Raw genomic sequence first — 22,791 nt, 5'->3', positions numbered from 1 at the left:
TACCGGTATGCAACATTTTGACCAAAAGAACCACCATTACATGTTATGTAGACTACAAGGAAGTGTTTCCAATTTAGAAACATAATAATATGACTAAGGATGTCCGATATCATCGCCCGTTAAATGCTTTAGAATGTAATATCGGAAATGATCGGTATCGGTTTCAAAAAGTACAATTTATGACTTTTTAAAACGCCGCTGTACGGAGTGGTACACGGACGTAGGGAGAAGTACAGAGCGCCAATAAACCTTAAAGGCACTGCCTTTGCGTGCCGGCCCAATCACGTAATATCTACGGCTTTTCACACACACAAGTGAATGCAATGCATACTTCGTCAACAGCCATACAGGTCACACTGAGAGAGAGAGAGATGGAGAGATGGAGAGATAGATAGATAGATAGATAGATAGATAGATAGATAGATAGATAGATAGATAGTGCAGCCCTTTGAGACACTTGTGATTTAGGGCTATATAAATAAACATTGATTGATTGATTGATAGTAAGTACTTTATTGATTCCTTCAGGAGAGTTCCCTCAGGAAAATTAAAATTCCAGCTGCAGTGTATAGAATTGAGATCGAATTTAAAAAGTAAAAAGTAAATAATAGGGGTATAAATGGAAACAAAATTGCAAAAATATTACAATAGAATAAAAATAAAAAACAACAATGAGAATAAAAATATAACAGTAAAATAAGAATATAACAAGAGAAACTAGGCAGTAGTGACCATGTTATGAAAAATTATTGCACTGTTATTGTTTTTTTATTTTATTTTTTTATTTTTATTATTTATTTTTTATTGAGGGTGGCCGTATAAACAACTTTAACACTGTTACAAATATGCACCACACTGTGAACCCACACCAAACAGGAATGACAAACACATTTCGGGAGAACATCCGCACCGTAACACAACATAAACACAACAGAACAAATACCCAGAACCCCTTGCAGCACTAACTCTTCCGGGACGCTACAATATACAACCCCCGCTACCCCCTACCCCGCCCACCTCAACCTCCTCATGCTCTCTCAGGGAGAGCATGTCCCAAATTCCAAGCTGCTGTTTTGAGGCATGTTAAAAAAAAATAATGCACTTTGTGACTTCAATAATAAATATGGCAGTGCCATGTTGGCATTTTTTTTTCCATAACTTGAGTTGATTTATTTTGGAAAACCTTGTTACATTGTTTAATGCATCCAGCGGGGCATCACAACAAAATTAGGCATAATAATGTGTTAATTCCACGACTGTATATATCGGTATCGGTAATTAAGAGTTGGACAATATCGGATATCGGCAAAAAAGACATTATCGGACATCTCTAAATATGACTCCTTTAATGCGTCTTATAATCCGGTGCGCCTTATATATGAACAAATATCGAAAATGGACCATTCATCGGCAGTGGGCCTTATAATCCGGTGCGCCCTATGGCCCGGAAAATACTGTAATCAGCCTGACATAAGCCTTGATTATGATCTTTTTTGATTAACACATGGTTTTACATTATTTAACACGCTATATCCAGTTACATTGTAAGTAGGTTTGATATAATTATTGAATATGATTAAAATCAAGAGTAAATTTACTTATTCTGTGTTAATATTTGAGTGTGCCTTGGGACCTTCTATAATAGAAAAGTTGGGCGCCGAGGTCAAAAAGGTTGAGAACCCCTGGTCTAGCTAATTGTGTCTGTTTTTCTATTCACTGGAACCGAAGACCTTTGTTGAGAACTGTATACATTAAAAACTGCAGTCTCAACAAAAAGGGACGATGGTGTGAAAAATCTCCGGGCCAGGAAAGACTGTACTCACCATCCAGTTGGTATCCTTGAGTGAAGGCTGCATGGGCTGACTCATATTGGCTCAGGTGGTACTCTGCTATTCTGGGGGTGGAACAAGCATAGCAACAAAAAGCTGGTGACATTTCCTTGATTCAAAACTGCCCCACTGGGTTAAGACTTCACAGATGGAGGTCCTCAACCAAAATGTAAAATGAACAATGTAGTAAAAATCTATTAAAATGTAATAAAAATATATCAAGTTCTGCTACAAACTAATTATACCATTACAGTCCAGTACCCTTAATATTTCATTATAGCAGAGGGTTTAAAAGAGGGAACTTCAGGAGATGCATGAGATGAATATGACCTGAGCAACTGCACATTATAACTGTTAACTGCCGACATGTGGGAAAACAGACGATGGTTGAGCTATTCCAGGGGTCGGCAACCCAAAATGTTGAAAGAGCCATATTGGACCAAAAATACAAAAAAAAATCTGTCTGGAGCCGCAAAAAATTAAAAGCCATATTACATACAGATAGTGTGTCATGAGATATAAATTGAATTAAGAGGACTTAAAGGAAACTAAAGTACCTCAAATATAGCTACAAATGAGGCATTATGATGCAATATGTACTTATAGCTAGCCTAAATAGCATGTTAGCATCGATTAGCTTGCAGTCATGCAGTGACCCAATATGTCTGATTAGCACTCCACACAAGTCAATAACATCAACAAAACTCACCTTTCATGCACAACCTTAAAAGTTTGGTAGACAAAATGAGACAGAAAAAGAAGTGGCATAAAACACGTCCTCGAAAGTCGGAGAAAGTTATACATGTAAACAAACTACAGTGAGTTCAAGGACCGCCAAAATTAGTAAGACAAAACGGCGTTCGCCAAATACTCGAATCAGTGAAGCATGTTTAATATAAACAGTGTGCTTTATAACAATTAGGGAGGTTTGTGTCATGTTTGTCCTCCTACAGAAACCATATTAAAACAAAAAATAGATTTTTTTCCCCCCTCATCTTTTTCCATTTTTCATACATTTCTGAAAAAGCTCCAGAGAGCCACTAGGGCGGCGCTAAAGATGCGGCTCTGGAGCCGTGGGTTGCCGACCCCTGAGCTATTCTTACTGAACAGTGCAAAAATGTTTGAATGTTCACAAACAGATCAGCATGTAAAGACACAGTCAACATATTGAAATGTATAAATCTTAAGAAATGGGACATGTTTAAAATATTTAAGCTGAATGTACGTAATGTTAACAAAGATTATATTTTGAATGTTATTTATTTATTTATTAATGTTTTAAAAAACTGACAGGTTTGTCATAAAGCACACTTTTTCAGCAGGCGAGCTACTTTTCAAATGACCAAGTCAAGGTGATCTGCCTCATCTTCGTACACTATATCGCCAAAAGTATTTGGTTACCTGCCCTGACTCACATATGAACTTGAAGTGCCATCCCATTCCTAACCCATAGGGGTTCAATATGATGTCGGTCCGCCTTTTGCAGCTATTACAGCTTCAACTCTTCTGGGAAGGCTGTCCACAAGGTGGCGCAGTGTATTTATAGGAATTTTCCACCATTCTTCCAAAAGCGCATTGGCGAGGTCACACACTGATATTGGTGGAAAAGGCCTGGCTCCCAGTCTCCGTTCTAATTCATCCCAAAGGTACTCTATCGAGGTCAAGTTCATCCACACCATGTCCATGTCTTTATGGACCTTGCTTTGTGCACTGGTGCACAGTCATGTTGGAAGAGGAAGGGGCCCGCTCCAAACTGTTCCCACAAGGTTGGGAGCATGGAATTGTCCAAAATGTTTTGGTATCCTAGAGCATTCCAAGTTTATTTCAGTGGAACTAAAGGGCCAAGCCCAACTCCTGAAAAACAACCCCACACCATAATTCCTCCTCCACCAAATTTCACACTCAGCACAATGCAGTCCGAAATGTACCGATCTCCTGGTAACCTCCAAACCCAGACTCGTCCATCAGATTGCCAGATGGGAAAGCGTGATTCATCACTCCAGAGAACGCTTCTCCACTGCTCTAGAGTCCAGTGGCGACGTGCTTTACACCACTGCATCCCACGCTTTGCATTGGACTTGATGTTTGGCTTAGATGCAGCTGCTCGGCCATGGCGACCCATTCCATGACGCTCTCTGCGTACTGTACGTGGGCTAATTGGAAGGTCACATGAAGTTTGGAGCTCTGTAGCAACTGACTGCGCAGAAAGTCTTTGCACTATGCGCTTCAGCATCCGCTGACCCCTCTCTGTCAGTTTACGTGGCCTACCACTTTGTGGCTGAGTTGCTGTTGTTCCCAAACTCTTCCATTTTCTTATAATAAAGCCGACAGTTGACTTTGGAATGTTTAGGAGCGAGGACATTTCATGACTGGATTTGTTGCATCCTATGACAGTTCCACACTGGAAATCACAGAGCGGCCCATTCGTCCATAAATGTTTGTAGAAACAGTCTCCATGCCTAAATGCTTGATTTTATATACCTGTGACCCGGGCCAAGTGATTAGGACACCTGATTTTCATCATTTGGATGGGTGGCCAAATACTTTTGGCAATATCGTGGGCTTTAAACTCAGCTGTTATCTGTTAATTCAGGTTATGTTAACGTTAAGCCTGCAGGCTTAAAAATGTCAACATCCTAATTGCTCACTTTGTTTAAATACTTTTTGCCACTTAAGGACAATACATGCCCCGTAGTTTAAGACTTTTAAACAGATTACGAAACAAACCACGCCACACCCTCTCTAAAAGTATCATAGGATATATTTTTAAAATGTACATTGTTTAAAATATTTAATTAAATGTTGTCACGACTGTTTATTTTCCGGACATAGTCGGAAATACATGTCATAAGCATCTTATGGATTCACCCGTTCACAACATAAGGTACACTCGCCAATCACTACAGACTGCATATAAAAGGCTGCATTTATATTAGTGCGTGTCTAATGTCTAAATAAATATGTACACCTCGTGATGTTACAATGTACAAAAAAAAAAACCAGCACAATTTACGGTAATATATATATATATATTGCCGTAAATTGTGCTGTGTTTTATATATATATATATATATATATATATATATATATATAAACCGTAAATTGTGCTATTATATATATATATATATATATATATATAAAACAGCACAATTTACGGTAATATATATATATATATATATATATATATATATAACCGTAAATTGTGCTGTTTTTTTTGTACATTGTAACATCACGAGGTGTACATATTTATTTAGACATTAGACACGCACTAATATAAATGCAGCCTTTTATCTGCAGTCTGTATCGATTGGCGGGTGTACCTTATGTTGTGACCGGGTGAATCTATAAGATGCTTATGACGTGTATTTCCGACTATGTCCGGAAAATAAATGGTCGTGACAACATTTAATTTATATAGCGCCTCTCTCTCTTGAGAGAGAGAGAGAGAGAGAGAGAGAGAGAGAGAGAGAGAGAGAGAGAGAGAGAGAGAGAGAGAGAGAGAGAGAGAGAGAGAGAGAGAGAGAGAGAGAGAGAGATATTATTATATTATAATTGAATTCAGTTTCATAATAATTTATATTCACTCCATTTATGAAACAGACATTTTCTGTTAACATGTTAATGGTGTTTAATAAAAACAAAAGCATGTTGAATGCACGTATCATGTTGTAATTGTAATTGTTAAAGTTAAATCTTTAATTGTATGCATGTTCGAAATAAACTCAAACCAAAACATATATATTTCTTACTTTCATGAAGACAAGAACATAAGTTGGTGTATTACCAGATTCTGATGACTTGCATTGATTAAAATCAGACAGAATTTACAGTAGTGCTGATAACTTCCACATTTTCACATTGTGGAGGAGGGGGAAAAAAAGTCCTCCTTTTTGTCCAATACAACATGAAAGTGGTTGGTTTTTGGCATCTTATTTGCCCGGCTTTCATACTCCTTTTTATACACTTTACAAGAAATACATTGGCGGCAAACTCCGTAGCTTTCCGAGCTTGTGTGCGCTAGCTTTCTGAGACTTTTATTTTGTTAGCGCAGGGAGGATGGAGCAGCACTTTTATTGTGAAGACAGGAAATAAAGTGTTTCTCGGCTTTCCGTCAGCCTTTTTTTTCTTTCTTCACACTGAGCTTGCGGCCCGTAGCGTCATCTCACAAGATCCTCGGGTGGCGCGAATGTCAATCAAGTGACGTCATAGTGAACATTTCCCCTGGCCTCAGTCTGGACCCCCTCTCCAGGGTCCCAGGCTTAGACCGATTTTTTTTCTTCTCATCCCCCCCATTGTTGACCTGTATCTCACCTTTTTTGTAAGGGGCGCCAGAAGTTGGCAGACCCGTCAGCAATCCTGTTCTGTCTCCCTGTAATGTTTGATCCTGTTCTGTCTCCCTGTAATGTTTGTCTGATCTTGAATGGGATTGTGCTGAATTGATGATCGCAAATTTTGAGGACTATTTTTTTTTAATTGCACTGACACATCCTCCGCCATCGACGTAATGAGCACCCCTGTCATAAAGGAATGCAACTTTTGAAATATGTTGAGGGTGTGAGGTAAGAGCGTTGACAGATGGGGAGACTCTGGAGAGACTTGCAATGTAAACATGTACAACTACCTTGAATTAACACAAAAGGGCATCAAGTGTTCAATCAGAGCCAAATCAATCAGGTTAGGTGGAGGAAATAATGTTGAGGTGACCTCGAATGGAAGAAGCTGGTAAACGACAACATGACGTGCCACTCCAAAAACTACATCTTCATGATCACACCCTTGCACCCACAATACACACCCTGTTCGCATGAAAGCAAGGGGGAGGCCTGGATTTAGCTGCTGGGCTTTCTTGGCATCATCAACAGCGCCTGCAAGAAAGAATATTTGTTATTTCACTTCCTTGTCATGAAAGCCAAGCTGGTAGAAAATAAATGCCTGAGCAAAAAAAAAAAAAAAGAGGGGAAAAAGCTAATATGGTAGGCACTTGGAAGCCTTCTGCTCGGTAGTGTGTTCACTAGGGATGTTCCGATCATTCCGATACTGATCCTACATGAGCAAGATCAGCTGATACTGGTATTAACTGTAATGTATTTATGGTGAGTGCTATTGACACAATATAAACACAAACAACACAAATAAACCTTAAAGGCACTTCCTTTGCGTGCTGGCCCAATCACATAATGTCGACGGCTTTTCGCACACACAAGTGAATGCCATGCATACTTGGTCAACAGCCATACAGGTCACACTGAGGGTGGCCGTATAAACAACTTTAACACTGTTACAAATATGCGCCACACTGTGAACCCACACCAAACAAGAATGACAAACACATTTCGGGAGAACATCCGCACCGTAACACAACATAAACACAACAGAACAAATACCCAGAAGCCCTTGCAGCACTAACTCTTCCGGGACGCTACAATATACACCCCCGCTACCCTCTACCCCCCACCTCAACCTCCTCATGCTCTCTCAGGGAGAGCATGTCCCAAATTCCAAGCTGCTGTTTTGAGGCATGTTAAAAAAAAAATAATGCACTTTGCGACTTCAATAATAAATATGGTAGTGCCATGTTGGCATTTTTTTTCCATAACTTGAGTTGATTTATTTTGGAAAACCTTGTTACGTTGTTTAATGCATCCAGCGGGGCATCACAACAAAATTAGGCATAATAATGTGTTAATTCCACGACTGTATATATCGGTATCGGTTGATATCGGAATCGGTAATTAAGAGTTGGACAATATCGGAATATCGGAATATCGGATATTGGCAAAAAAGCCAATATAGGACATCTCTATCTGACATGTTTAGTAACTTTACCAGTGGCAGTAGCTCGACAAAGGTGGCGAGGCGTAACTGGCAACCTGGAAGTCACACACTCACGGACTTGCTAATTGGTCAAACGGTGGAGGGCGGGGCATCCAAATGAAAACAATAACAAGATTTCGGGGCTGTAAATCTAACTTTGAAATGAGCATACAGTATATCCCGGCTGAACTACTGTTATCAGTTATAGAGGTATTTGAAAAGAACATGATTTATGACATCAGGGCCATTTAATGAGGACTTGACATGAAATTATTACATATGGCACCTTTTAAAGTTTACAAACTCAGGGAATAAGTACGTGCCTGGACACAGGAGGACTTTAAATGCAAAAATCAAATGATTTGAATTAGAGATGTCCGATAATGGCTTTTTTGCCGATATCCGATATTCCGATATTGTCCAACTCTTAATTACCGATTCAGATATCAACCGATACTGATATATACAGTCATAGAATTAACACATTAATATGCCTAATTTTGTTGTGATGCCCCGCTGGATGCATTAAACAATGTAACAAGGTTTTACAAAATAAATCAACTCAAGTTATGGAAAAAAATGCCAACATGGCACTGCCATATTTATTATTGAAGTCGCAAAGTGCATTATTTTTTTTTTTAACATGCCTCAAAACAGCAGCTTGGAATTTGGGACATGCTCTCCCTGAGAGAGCATGAGGAAGTTGAGGTGGGCGGGGTTGAAGTGGGGGGTAGAGGGTAGCGGGGGTGTATATTGTAGCGTCCCGGAAGAGTTAGTGCTGCAAGGGGTTCTGGGTATTTGTTCTGTTGTGTTTATGTTGTGTTACGGTGCGGATGTTCTCCCGAAATGTGTTTGTCATTCTTGTTTGGTGTGGGTTCACAGTGTGGCGCATATTTGTAACAGTGTTAAAGTTGTTTATATGGCCACCCTCAGTGTGACCTGTATGGCTGTTGACCAAGTATGCATGCATTCACTTGTGTGTGTGAAAAGCCATAGATATAACGTGATTGGGCCGGCACGCAAAGGAAGTGCCTTTAAGGTTTATTGGCGCTCTGTACTTCTCCCTACGTCCGTGTACCACTCTGTACAGCGGCGTTTTTATAAGCCATACATTTTCTTTTTTGAAACCGATACCGATAGTTTCCCATATCACATTTTAAAGCATTTATCGGCCGATAATATCAGCAGTCCGATATTATCGGACATCTCTAATTAGAATACATTTCTTTAATTCGATTTTGATAATCAGAATGGTGATACAGACTGCCGGTGACAGCAACTCACAGTAGTTTGTACACATATACGCACACATCAGTGATAAACACAGCACTACATACAGCAAATGACTTATTTTTCAGGTCTTGCAGATAAACATGTTCAAAAAGAATATACAATTTTCAATGACATCGAACATGACGAAAATACAAGTAGCTGTCCTGTTAGGGTGCATCCAAGATACAAATCAAACAATATATAACAAATCAATGCAATCCAAGATACAGGAAGTTAAGTCCATTAGCCAAACCGATATTGCTCAAGTAAATACAAACCCCGTTTCCATATGAGTCGGGAAATTGTGTTAGTTGTAAATATAAACGGAATACAATGACTTGCAAATCCTTTTCAACCTATATTCAATTGAATGCACTACAAAGACAAGATATTTGATGTTCAAACTCATAAACTTTATTTATTTTTTTGCAAATAATGATTAACTTAGAATTTCATGGCTGCAACACGTGCCAAAGTAGTTGGAAAAGGGCATGTTCACCACTGTGTTACATGGCCTTTCCTTTTAACAACACTCAGTAAATGTTCGGGAACTGAAGAGACACATTTTTTAAGCTTCTCAGGTGGAATTCTTTCCCATTCTTGCTTGATGTACAGCTTAAGTTGTTCAATAGTCCGGGGGTCTCCGTTGTGCTATTTAGGCTTCACACATTTTCAATGGGAGACAGGTCTGGACTACAGGCAGGCCAGTCTAGTACCCGCACTCTTTTACTATGAAGCCACGTTGATGTAACACGTGGCTTGGCATTGTCTTGCTGAAATAAGCAGGGGCGTCCATTAAGGTTGCTTGGATGGCAACATATGTTGCTCCAAAACCTGTATGTACCTTTCAGCATTAATGGCGCCTTCACAGATGTGAAAGTTACCCATGTCTTGGGCACTAATACACCCCCATACCATCACACATGCTGGCTTTTACACTTTGCGCCTATAACAATCCGGATGGTTCTTTTCCTCTTTGGTCCGGAGGACACGACGTCCACAGTTTCCAAAAACAATTTGAAATGTGGACTCGTCAGACCACAGAACACTTTTCCACTTTGTATCAGTCCATCTTAGATGAGCTCAGGCCCAGCGAAGCCGACGGCGTTTCTGGGTGTTGTTGATAAACGGTTTTCGCCTTGCATAGGAGAGTTTTAACTTGCACTTACAGATGTAGCGACCAACTGTAGTTACCGACAGGGGGTTTCTGAAGTGTTCCTGAGCCCATGTGGTGATATCCTTTACACACTGATGTCGCTTGTTGATGTAGTACAGCCTGAGGGATGGAAGGTCACGGGCTTAGCTGCTTACGTGCAGTGATTTCTCCAGATTCTCTGAACCCTTTGATGATATTACGGACCGTAGATAGTGAAATCCCTGAATTCCTTGCAATAGCTGGTTGAGAAAGGTTTTTCTTAAACTGTTCAACAATTTGCTCAAGCATTTGTTGACAAAGTGCTGACCCTCGCCCCATCCTTGTTTGTAGATTTCATGGAATCTACTTTTATACCCAATCATGGCACCCACATGTTCCCAATATGCCTGTTCACCTGAGGGATGTTCCAAATAAGTGTTTGATGAGCATTCCTCAACTTTATCAGTATTTATTGCCACCTTTCCCAACTTCTTTGTCGCGTGTTGCTGGCATCAAATTCTAAAGTTAAAGTTAATGATTATTTGCACACAAAAAAAAAGTTTATCAGTTTGAACATCAAATATGTTGTCTTTGTAGCATATTCAACTGAATATGGGTTGAAAATGATTTGCAAATCAGTGTATTCCGTTTATATTTACATCTAACACAATTTCCCAACACATATGGAAACGGGGTTTGTAGATAAAAGCGGTTATCACCAGTAACCGGCGTGAAACATGCAAACTTACAACTGTAGTTGTTGAGAAGTGTGTAGGCATAGGCACGCTGGCACAACAACTCTGCATTGTCAGAGTCTCCTTGCAAGGCCTCGTTCAGTCCCTTGAAAGAAAAAAGGATTAATTTGAGCAGTGCTTCCGTAACTGAGTCGATTTCTGAATGCTGGATCTTGTGACTCGTTCTATTATTGCTGCATGTCTAGCACAGTAGACATGCTCCATAACACTAGCAGGACGTTCATACAGTCGTGGTCAAAAGTTTACATACACTTGTAAAGAACATAATGTCATGGCTGTCTTGAGTTTCCAATCATTTCTACAACTATAATTTTTTTGTGATAGAGTGATTGGAGTAGAGATGTCCCGATCCGATATTTGGATCGGATCGGCTGCCGATATTTGCCAAAAATTGCGTATCGGCAAGGCATGGGAAAATGCCGATCCAGATCCAGTTTAAAAAAAAAACTCCGGTCCGTGTTTTCCAAAGCACCTATTTAAATAATACATTCCACTTTTCTGCTGCTTCCTAATTTCCGTTCCGCATTTTCCAGCACACCTTCAACACATCCACAGGTCTGTGAATTCTCACGCAGTTGCTTTTAGCTGCTGGCATTACACGACAGGCTCTTCTCACTCTTTCCTGTGTCTCCCTCTCACAGACAGCAAGCGCACCTTCTTACACACGTCACATACTGTCACGTCATACGTCACATACTGTCACGTCATACGTCACATACTGTCACGTCATACGTCACATACGTATACGTCCTCCCCGAGCAGAGAGGTAGCAGCATGGCTAACGTTAGCTGTGATGCTAGCGCAGCCGTGTGACCAACGTTCTCTCTAAGGTGCGCGCCTGTGCAATTGCAAACTGCTCAAGCGTCCACTGTGCATAGCAATTATATGCCACGCACAAAATCAAATAAAAAAATAAGCGCATAACAATTTTCGACACACGGACACGACAGAGAAAACAGTTTTCGTCATCATTGTTCAAATATTGTGACGTCTGTCGAGACGCTTATCTCCATTCGGTGCCACACGCCCACACCATCAAAATGCAGAGGCAAAAATTTCCAGATCAACACCGTATGAAAAAAATAGTGATTTTTTTAGTTGTGATTTCCTTCTCTGCATGAAAGTTTAAAAGTAGCATATATTAATGCAGTATGAAGAAGAATGTTTTAATGTAGACATGCAAGTCTTGAAAGAAAATTTTGAAAATCAAGACTACATTTCCTGCAAATGGGTGCATTTCTACCCTATATTTTAACTTTAGATTTATTCTCATATCAAACTCTTTTGGCTGTCTTTTTGACACTTACATCCAACGCCCCCCTCCACACCCTGGATTATAAATAATGTAAATAATTCAATGTGATTATCTTGTGTGATGACTGTATTATGATGATAGTATATATCTGATAGTATATATCTGTATCATGAATCAATTTAAGTGGACCCCGACTTAAACAAGTTGAAAAACTTATTCGGGTGTTACCATTTAGTGGTTAATTGTACGGAATATGTACTTCACTGTGCAACCTACTAATAAAAGTCTCAATCAAAACACAGAATCATCATACTGATGTGATTATATGCATCAAGTGTTCATTCAAGGCTAAGGCAAAATATCGAGATATATATTGTGTATCGCAATATGGCCTTAAAATATCGCAATATTAAAAAAAGGCCGTATCGCCCAGCCCTAGTTCAATGATGCCATTTCTGTTTGTCATGTATAATTTTGTCTATTTTGTGTTTATCCTTGAATAAACAGGTCAGTTTCTTGTTACCAACCATTGTGTATTATTCAAACTCACCTAATTCAGCTGGCTAGTTGTTATCAAGAGTACTAAAACCCTTTTCAACATGATTCTGAAAACTAAGTAGGCTAAATAACTTTAAACTTTAATACATGCTCGAATAGGCCAGTATCGGTCAGTATCGGTATCGGTCAGTATCGGTATCGGATCGGAAATGCAAAAACAATATCGGTATCGGACCGGAAGTGCAAAAACCTGGATCGGGACATCCCTAGATTGGAGCACATACTTGTTGGTCACAAAAAACAATCATGAAGTTTGGTTCTATTATGAATTTATTATGGGTCTACTGAAAATGTGACCACATCTGCTGGGTCAAAAGTATACATACAGCAACATACATGATCAATTTTGGTGATGTAGAAAAGTTACAATCAAATCAAATTAGCTTCATGGCATGGCCTCTTAACTTCATGTGAGTGATTATGATTGACGACACCTGAGCCCATTTAAATAGGGCTCATGTGATGCAGTCATTAGACTCGGTTACAAACACGACAATGGGAAAGTCGAAGGAACTCAGCACAGATCTGAAAAAAACGAATCATTGACTTGAACAAGTCAGGAAGTCACTTTCAACGCAGCTTAAGGTCTCAAGAGCATCTGTGCAGACAATTGTTCGTAAGTATAAAGTGCATGGCACAGTTTTGTCACTGCCACGATCAGGAAGAAAACGCAAGCTATCACCTGCTGCTGAGAGAAAATTGGTCAGGATGATCAAGAGTCAACCGGGAACCACCAAAAAGCAGGTCTGCAATGAATTGGAAGCTGCTGGAACACAGGAGTCAGTGTCCACAGTCAAGCGTGTTTTGCATCGCCATAAACTGAGAGGCTACCATGCAAGAAGGAAGCCCTTGCTCCGGAAGCGACACCTTAAGGCTCGTCTAAAGTTTGCTGCTGATCACAAGGACAAAGATAAGACCTTCTGGAGGAAAGTTGACAAAAATTTAGCTGTTTGGCCACAATACGCAGCAATATGTTTGGAGGAGAAAAGGTGAGGCCTTTAATCCCAGGAACACCATAGCTACCGTCAAGCATGGTGGTGGTAGTATTATGCTCTGGTGCCTGTTTTGCTGCCAATGGAACTGGTGCGTTACAGAGAGTAAATGGGACAATGAAAAAGGAGGATTACCTCCAAATTCTTCAGGACGAGCTAAAATCATCAGCCCGGAGGTTGGGTCTTGGGCGCAGTTGGGTGTTCCAACAGGACAATGCATACTTGCCAACCCTCCCGATTTTTCCGGGAGACTCACGAATTTCAGTGCCCCTCCCGAAAATCTACCGGGGCAACCATTCTCCCGAATTTCTCCCGATTTTCACCCGGACAACAATATTAAGGGCGTGCCGTGATGGCACTGCCTTTAATAATAATAATAATAACTGGGATTTACATAGCGCTTTTCTAAGTACCCAAAGTCGCTTTACATGTAGAACCCATCATTCATTCACACCTGGTGGTGGTAAGCTACTTTCAAAGCCACAGCTGCCCTGGGGTAGACTGACGGAAGCGTGGCTGCAATTTGCGCCAACGGCCCCTCCGACCACCACCTATCATTCATCATTCAATTCACCGGTGTGAGTGGCACCGGGGGCAAAGGGTGAAGTGTCCCGCCCAAGGACACAACGGCAGCGATTTTTTGGATGGTAAGAGGCGGGGAGCGAACCTGCAACCCTCAGGTTTCTGGCACGGTTACTCTACCCACTACGCCATGCCGCCCCTAGCGTCCTTTACAACCTGTCGTCGCGTCCGCTTTTTCACCATTCAAATAACGTGCCGGCCCAGTCACATGTTGTATGCGGCTTCTGCAGACACACACAAGTGAATGCAAGCATACTCGGTCAACAGCCATACAGGTCATACTGAGGGTGGCCGTATAAACAACTTTAACACTGTTACAAATATGCGCCACACTGTGAACCCACACCAAACAAGAATGACAAACACATTTTGGGAGAACATCCGCACCATAACACAACATAAACACAACAGAACAAATACCCAGAATCCCTTGCAGCCCTAACTCTTCCGGGCTACAATATACACCCCCGCTACCACCAACCCCCCCATCTCCCGAATTCGGAGGTCTCAAGGTTGGGACAATGACCCCAAACACACGTCAAAAGTGGTCAATGAATGGCTAAATCAGGCTAGAATGAAGGTTTTAGAATGGCCTTCCCAAAAGTCCTGACTTAAACGTGTGGACAATGCTGAAGAAACAAGTCCATGTCAGAAATCCAACACATTTAGCTGAGCTGCACCAATTTTGTCAAGAGGAGTGGTCAAAAACTCAACCAGAAGCTTGTGGATGGCTACCAAAAGCACCTTATTGCAGTGAAACTTGCCAAGGGACATGTAAGCAAATATTAACATTGCTGTATGTATACTTTTGACCAAGTCACATTTTCAGTAGACCCATCATAAATTCATAAAAGAAGCAAACGTCATGTTTTTTTTGTGACCAACAAGTATTTGCTCCAATCACTCTATCACAGTAGTAGAAATGATTGGAAACTCAAGACGGCCATGACATAATGTTCTTTACAAGTGTATGTAAACTTTTGACAACGACTGTAGGTCGATGTTGTGTTTCAAGTACACGTTACCATGGTGACGCGTGCCAATTAAATGCGACCTCCTTATTGGCTATTCTAAAGTCACATACAACCTAAACCCCAGGGAATATCTCTCGTACTTGATAAGCTTGTTCCGATAAAAACCCGACTTTGAAGTAATATCGCCGAACACACCACGAGGTAATAAGGCCCTCGCTAACTTATTAACGAGTGGATTGTTAACACGTGTGTGTTACCACACGACGTCCATTTTACATGTTAATATTATTATTAATCAAACAAGACTACTCGATGTTTACCTCAAGTGATTGCTGTGGGTCGTCGTCAATGTGGCTGTCTGGGAAACTACTAAAACAGGAGAAAATACCGGAAATTAAACAACCGAAACAGAGCACGTATCTTAATAAATATTGGTAGAAATCGTGTCTTTTTTATTATAAACTTGCCGTTCAGTCGCCATTGCTTTGCTGCCAATGTAGTTGGCCAGGCGGAGGATTTAAGCGGCAGGACCTCTGATGAGACGTCACTTCCGGTGAAGTTGCTAGAAGGCGGAAATTAGTTTTTTTTTCTTTCCTCAACGCCTTTAAACAATGGCCATATGTGTAGATTGTTGATTATGTTGAAAGTGCCTTGACTTTTGTGTGCATTATAAAAGTATGTTTGTTGTTTAATAAAAAAAATAAAAAAATAAAATAAAATAAAAATGCTAAACGCAAAGTAAAAGCTAAAGTACTGCTTCCGGTTCAATATGTCGTCAAACAGATAACCACGAATTTTTGCATTTTAGATTAAAAAAATGTTTTCGATTTTTGTGTTTATCTGGAAAAATAAAAATCCATAAAAGGAAAAAATAAATAAAATAAAATAAAAAGTCTCCAAACAATCAATGGCGGAAGACATTTTAATTGAACACACAGACAGTATGCGTTGAAAATAAACAAATTAAGGCACTTTCTATACATTAAAATGTTATAAACATTTTATATAAATAAACATTTTTGAATAAAAGGTAAGTGACAATATAAATAGATTAAATTAAAAAAAATAAAAAATAAAATAAAAAATTGGACTTGTCTAAAACAACTTTAATACAAACTTAAGGGCTTTTCTACTTTTTAACATCCATCCACCCATCCATTTCTACCGCTTATTCCCTTCTGGATTGCGGGGGGCGCTTCCTGATTTGAAAACCTTAAACACATTTGAGTTTCATTTTTAAGAAATCGACCTTTATGTATGAACTTCCCGTTTAGTCGCCAGTATTTAAACAGCAGAACCTCCGGTGAGACGTCACTTCCGGTGAAGTTGCTAGAAGCCGGACATTTTTGTTGTTTTTTTCCCCTCAACGTCTCCAAACAATGTTGGTTATGTTGAAAGTGCCTTGATTTTTGTGTGCATTATAAATGTAGGTTTTTTGTTCAATAAAAAAATCGAAATAATACTAAAAAAATAAAAATACAAATAAAAACATGCTAAACGCAAAGGAAAAGCTAAAATACTGCTTTCAGTTCAATTGTACGTCACATATATAACCACGCATTTTTGCATTTTAGATGACTTTTTTTTTTTTTTTTTCTCGATTTTTGTGTTTATCTGGAAAATAAAAATCCATAAAAGGGAAAAAAGTTTAAAAAAAAGTATCCAAACAATGGCGGAAGACATTTTAATTGAACACACAGACAGTATGCGTTGAAAATAAACAAATGAAGGCACTTTCAATACATTAAAATGTTTTAAACATCTTTTTTTATACAACAAAAAAAAGTTGAATAAAAGGTAAGTGAAAATACAAATAGATTAAATAAATAAAAAATAAAATACAAAAATACAAAAATAATATATATATATATATATATATATATATATATATATATATATATATATACATTGGACTCGTCTAATACAACTTTAATACAAACTTAAGGGCTTTTCTACTTTTTAACATCTTCCAATATTTTATTCGTAATTTGAAAACCTTAAACAAATTTGAATTTCATTTTTAAAGAAATCGACTTTCATGTATGAACTTGCCGTTCAGACGCCAGTATTTAAACAGCAGGACCTCCGATAAGACGTCACTTCCGGTGAAATTGCTAGAAGCCGGAATTTTTTTTTTTTTTTTTCCTCAACGTCTCCAAACAATGGCTTGATGAGTAGATTGTTGGTTATGTTGAAAGTGCCTTGACTTTTGTGTGCATTATAAATGTATGTTTGTTGTTCAATACAACAAATAAAAATAATACTAAATTAAAAAAAATACAAATAAAAACATGCTAAACGCAAAGGAAAAGCTAAAATACTGCTTTCGGTTCAATTTGTCGTCACACAGAATAACCACACATTTTTGCATTTTAGATGAACTTTTTTTATTAGATTTAATAAAAATAATACAAGTAATAAAAAGTCTCCAAATAATGGTGGACTACAATGGAATACAATTGAACAAGACAGTATGCCTTGAAAATAAACTAATTAAGGCACTTTCAATACATTAAAATGTGTTAAACGTCTTATATATATATATATATATATATATATATATATATATATATATATATAAAGTTGAATAAGAGGTAAGTGACAATACAAATAGATTAAATAAAAAATAAAAATTATGAAAAAATTGGACTCGTCTAAAACAACTTTAATACAAACTTAGGGGCTTTTCTACTTTTTAACATTTTACAATATTTTATTCCTAATTTGAAAACCTTAAACAAATTTGAGTTTCATTTTTGAAGAACTCGACTTTCATGTACGAACTTGCCGTTCAGTCGCCAGTATCTAAGCGGCAGGACCTCTGGTGTAACGTCACTTCCGGCGAAATTGCTAGAAGCCGGAAATAGTTTTTTTTTTTTTTTTTTCCTCAACGTCTCCAAACGACCTGATGTGTAGATTGTTGGTTATGTTGAAAGTGCCTTGACTTTTGTGTGCATTATAAATAAATTAATAAATAAATACAAATAAAAACATGCTAAACGCAAAGGAAAAGCTAAAAATACTGCTTCTGGTTTAATTTGTCGTCACACAGATAACCACGCATTTTTGCATTTGAAATAAAAAATTGTTGTCGATTTTTGTGTTTATCTGAAAAAATAAATAAATAAAAATAAAAGTCTCTAAACAATGGCGGAAGACGTTTTAATTGAACAGTCACACAGTAGAAACCTCGAAAATAAACAAATTAAGGCACTTTCAATACATAAAAATGTTTTAAACAACTTTTTGTATACAAAAAATAATGTTGAATAAAAGGTAAGTGATGATACAAATAGATACAATAAAGTAAAAATGTATTTAAAATGTGGCCTTATCTAAAACAACTTTAATACAAAATGTGTTTTCTACTTTTTATCATCTTTCAAAATGTTATTAATAATTTGAAAACAAAAAAATGTGACAATTTGAGTTTCATTTTTAAGAAATCGACTTTAGAAAAATTTAACTTGCAACATCCATCCATCCATTTCTACCGCTTGTCCCTTTTGGGGTTGCGGGGGGGTGCTGGTGTCTATCTGTGTTGGCCTTGCGATGAGGTGGCGACTTGTCCATAATAGTATTAATAATTTATAGGTTGATATCTTATATAAATACACCAAATTGAATATATTCTATCGTAAATGGGGACATTTCTCTATAACTTTGTCATTCAGCCAATCTCTGATCTCCTCCCACAATAAATGTACAGTGGAAGACAAACTAAAGTAAGGCTACTTTAGTTTGTCTTCCATGTATTAAACAAACGCTGATTTATTTATTGATATTTACTTATTTAATTTATTAATTTTAGGGAGTTTTACACCAAAAATATGTATTCATTTTAACAGAATAGTATGTGTAGAATAGTAATAACATAGGATTGCGGTGGAAATGCCGCATTGTTTTGACTTTTATTTTGAAAACGAACAGGATATTGTTTTGCTCGTACAGTAGATTAAAACACCAAAGACCAGTGATTTAAAAAAATCACTTGGCTCTCCAAGTACCACTGTAATGACCAACATTATAATAAAGTAGCGTAGTAGGCATAAGTAGTCTTTAAAAACAATGCCATCCATCCCATCCATTTTCTACCGCTTATTCCCTTCGGGGTCGCGGGGGGGCGCTGGAGCCTATCTCAGCTACAATCGGGCGGAAGGCGGTGTACACCCTGGACAAGTCGCCACCTCATCGCAGGGCCAACACAGATAGACAGACAACAGTCACACTCACATTCACACACTAGGGCCAATTTAGTGTTGCCAATCAACCTATCCCCAGGTGCATGTCTTTGGAGGTGGGAGGAAGCCGGAGTACCGGAGGGAACCCACGCAGTCACGGGGAGAACATGCAGACTCCACACAGAAAGATCCCGAGCCCGGGATTGAACCCAAGATTACTCAGGACCTTCGTATTGGAGGAACGATCTCCCTCTCCATGTGAGACAGGCCCCTTCTTTGGCTATTTTCAAGACCCTTCTTAAAACCCATTTTTATTCACTGGCTTTTAACCCAGCATGAGACTTTGAACTGTTTTTAGCTTTTAACTTTTTGAACTGTTTTTAACTTTTAAACTGTTTTTATTTAACAAACTGTTCTTAGGGTAATTTATATTTGCTTTTTAAATGTGTAATTTTATTTCTGTTTTAAATGTTATTTTTTAGTCTGTCCTTTGCCTTCATTTCTTTGTGGTGTACAGCCCTTTGTTTTTCAACTGTGCTTGTTTTTAAAGGGCTTTATAAATAAAGTTGGTATGGTATGGTATGGTATGGTATTGTGAGGCAGATGCACTAACCCCTCTTCCACCGTGCTGCCTTAAAAACAATGCATTTTATTTTATCCATCCATCCATCCATCTATCTATCTTCTTCCGCTTATCCGAGGTCGGGTCGCGGGGGCAGCAGCCTAAGCAGGGAAGCCCAGACTTCCCTCTCCCCAGCCACTTCGTCCAGCTCCTCCCGGGGGATCCCGAGGTGTTCCCAGGCCAGCCGGGATATATAGTCTTCCCAACGTGTCCTGGGTCTTCCCCGTGGCCTCCTACCGGTCGGACGTGCCCGAAACACCTCCCTAGGGAGGCTTTCGGGTGGCATCCTGACCAGATGCCCGAACCACCTCATCTGGCTCCTCTCGATGTGGAGGAGCAGCGGCTTTACTTTGAGCTCCCCCCGGATGACAGAGCTTCTCACCCTATCTCTAAGGGAGAGCCCCGCCACCCGGCGGAGGAAACTCATTTCGGCCGCTTGTACCCGTGATCTTGTCCTTTCGGTCATGACCCAAAGCTCATGACCATAGGTGAGGATGGGAACGTAGATCGACCGGTAAATTGAGAGCTTTGCCTTCCGGCTTAGCTCCTTCTTCACCACAACGGATCGATACAGCGTCCGCATTACTGAAGACGTCGCACCGATCCGCCTGTCGATATCACGATCCACTCTTCCCTCACTCGTGAACAAGACTCCGAGGTACTTGAACTCCTCCACTTGGGGCAGGGTCTCCTCCCCAACCCGGAGATGGCACTCCACCCTTTTCCGGGCGAGAACCATGGACTCGGACTTGGAGGTGCTGATTCCCATCCCAGTCGCTTCACACTCGGCTGCGAACCGATCCAGTGGGAGCTGAAGATCTTAGCCAAATTATTTTAATTTTTTATAATTAATATTTTTGGCCACCGTAAAATTACAGTTTGAATAGTAACACTGTGTTTGAATATTTATAATTGATCCTTTGGCGTACCGCAAGCCACAATTTAAGAATCACTGCCATACACCAAGGATATTTTACTAAATTGTTTTGTAGGGGCATAAACCCGAGGGTTTTGGACATTGACCCGAACTATTAGCCTTATTTTGGTATATTTTGGAGAACCAGCGTCGTCTACAGTGGACATTTGATTTTGGTCTATTAATTTTGTTAGTTACAGGAGCCTCAGTCAAACTAAACAGTTGCGATTGATTGAAAGCCGTGAGAATACAATACAATGACCCAAATGATTGAGCATATTACAAAACCCAAGAGCAGTGACGTTGGCACGTTGTATAAACGGTTAATAAAAAGTCCTCCACTGCGGCTCTCACCTCATCCTGAACAAGACGTCAGCCTTCCTTCCCCCTGGTGTTCAGTTGGGGAGTTGGAAAGAATCCTAGCCCAGCTCGACTACTCCAACCAGGCTCCTGTGTCGCAGCCTTGCATCTGCCTCTTGAACTGCTTCCTCTGCCCTCCATTTCCTGCCAGTCCTCACTTGCATCCCTGCTTTGGCCACCTTCAGATCACTTGAGTCCCTGTACTGAACCCCTTCTCTGGCTCTAGTTATCTTAAATTCCTCCTCCAAGGATTTGAAGGGAAACTGCAGTTTGTTGCTGTTCCCGTAGAGAACTGAGAATGCTACTCAGGCTCTTAGGTAGTCCCAGCCATCTCCAGAGGTGGTTGCTGACCCTCCGCTCTAGGATCTCAACTGTTGAGATGGGGAACGAGTAGATGAGGAGGGGCCACAGGATCCTGGGAAGAATTTCATGCTGGTAAATCCAGGCTTTAAACTTCCCAGGTAGGCCTGACTTGTCCACGGATTTCAGCCAGCCATCCAACTCAGCGCATGTCGACTGAATGGATGTTGTGTCTCTCAGAGAGCAGTCAAAAACCTTGCCCAAGCTCTCGACTGGCTTCTTTGAAATAGTTTGGATCGCTGTGCCTGTGATGTTAAACCGGAACTTGTCCTCCACCTTCCCCTTCTTCAGCACCATTGATCTGGATTTGACGGGTTTGAAACGCATCCGGGCCCACTCCATCAACTCTTCAAGTCCCTTCAGAATCCAACGGCAGCCTGGGACTGATTCTGTCATGACTGTGGGGTCATCCATGAATGCCCTGATGGGTGGTTGCCTTTGTCCGGAATTTGTGCGGGGCCCTCTGCGCTCTGGCTCAGCAGACTTGGTGAGCATGTTCCTGGCAAGTGAGAACAGCGTCACAGAGATAGTACACCCTGTGATGATACCAATCTCTACCTTGTGCCAACTGGATGTTGTTGCTCCGGAAGAGACCCTCATCTTGAAATTGCTGTAGTAATCAGCAATGAGGTCTCTACACCTGCTGGGTACATGATGTTTCATCAGAGTGAGTTGAACGAGCTTGTGCGGAATGGGGCCGAATGCATTTGCTAGGTCAAGCCACAGTACTGATAGGTTGCCATTGTTCTCTCGAGCCTCCCGAATGAGCTGTGTCCACCACACCGGTATGCTCTGTACATCCTGACATTCCTGAAATGCCGCCTTTCTGGACAGATGTATCGAGTTCGGTGTTCTTTGCCAGGTAGGTACACAGTTGTTTGGAAACAGCGCTGAAGAAAACCTTTGCCTCAACACTGATGAAGCGGAGCTCGTCTCGCGGAGTGGAGTTTTCCTCCTTTGGGATCCATATCCCTTACGCCACTCAACATTGCTCAGGGATCCTCCCCCTTCTCCAGAAGACTGGCAGGATTTTCCACAGGAGTTTGGGACAGTTCTTATACACTTTGTATGAAGTGCCACTCGGTCACGGTGCAGAGCTTGCCCTGGCTCTGCGGGCAACCTCCCTAAATTCCTTTAGCTGCAGCTCCGACATGTCAGTTAAGTTAAAGTTAAAGTACCAATAATT

At 40.0% G+C, this 22,791-nt stretch overlaps 1 protein-coding gene across 2 annotated transcripts in view; it reads right to left on the bottom strand.

Moving 5' to 3' along the window:
- Nucleotides 1–15,709, bottom strand: part of sugt1 (SGT1 homolog, MIS12 kinetochore complex assembly cochaperone) — an 84,807-nt gene extending 69,098 nt beyond the window's left edge. For both annotated transcript variants that reach the window (XM_061935131.1, XM_061935139.1), the window contains exons 1-5: nt 15,634–15,709; nt 15,487–15,535; nt 10,800–10,890; nt 6,625–6,694; nt 1,824–1,894 (exon numbers count right to left, since the gene is read on the bottom strand). In XM_061935131.1, coding sequence (XP_061791115.1) covers nt 1,824–1,894; nt 6,625–6,694; nt 10,800–10,890; nt 15,487–15,535; nt 15,634–15,647 — 295 coding nt within the window. In that variant the 5' untranslated portion in view covers nt 15,648–15,709. The remainder of the gene's footprint in view (nt 1–1,823; nt 1,895–6,624; nt 6,695–10,799; nt 10,891–15,486; nt 15,536–15,633) is intronic.
- Between the last annotated feature and the right edge of the window lie 7,082 nt (nt 15,710–22,791).

The sequence above is a fragment of the Nerophis lumbriciformis genome, linkage group LG03 (assembly GCF_033978685.3).
Source record: "Nerophis lumbriciformis linkage group LG03, RoL_Nlum_v2.1, whole genome shotgun sequence".
Lineage (NCBI taxonomy): Eukaryota > Metazoa > Chordata > Actinopteri > Syngnathiformes > Syngnathidae > Nerophis > Nerophis lumbriciformis.
Note: the sequence above shows the minus strand (reverse complement) of the source record. Positions and strands in the feature narration are given on the sequence as shown.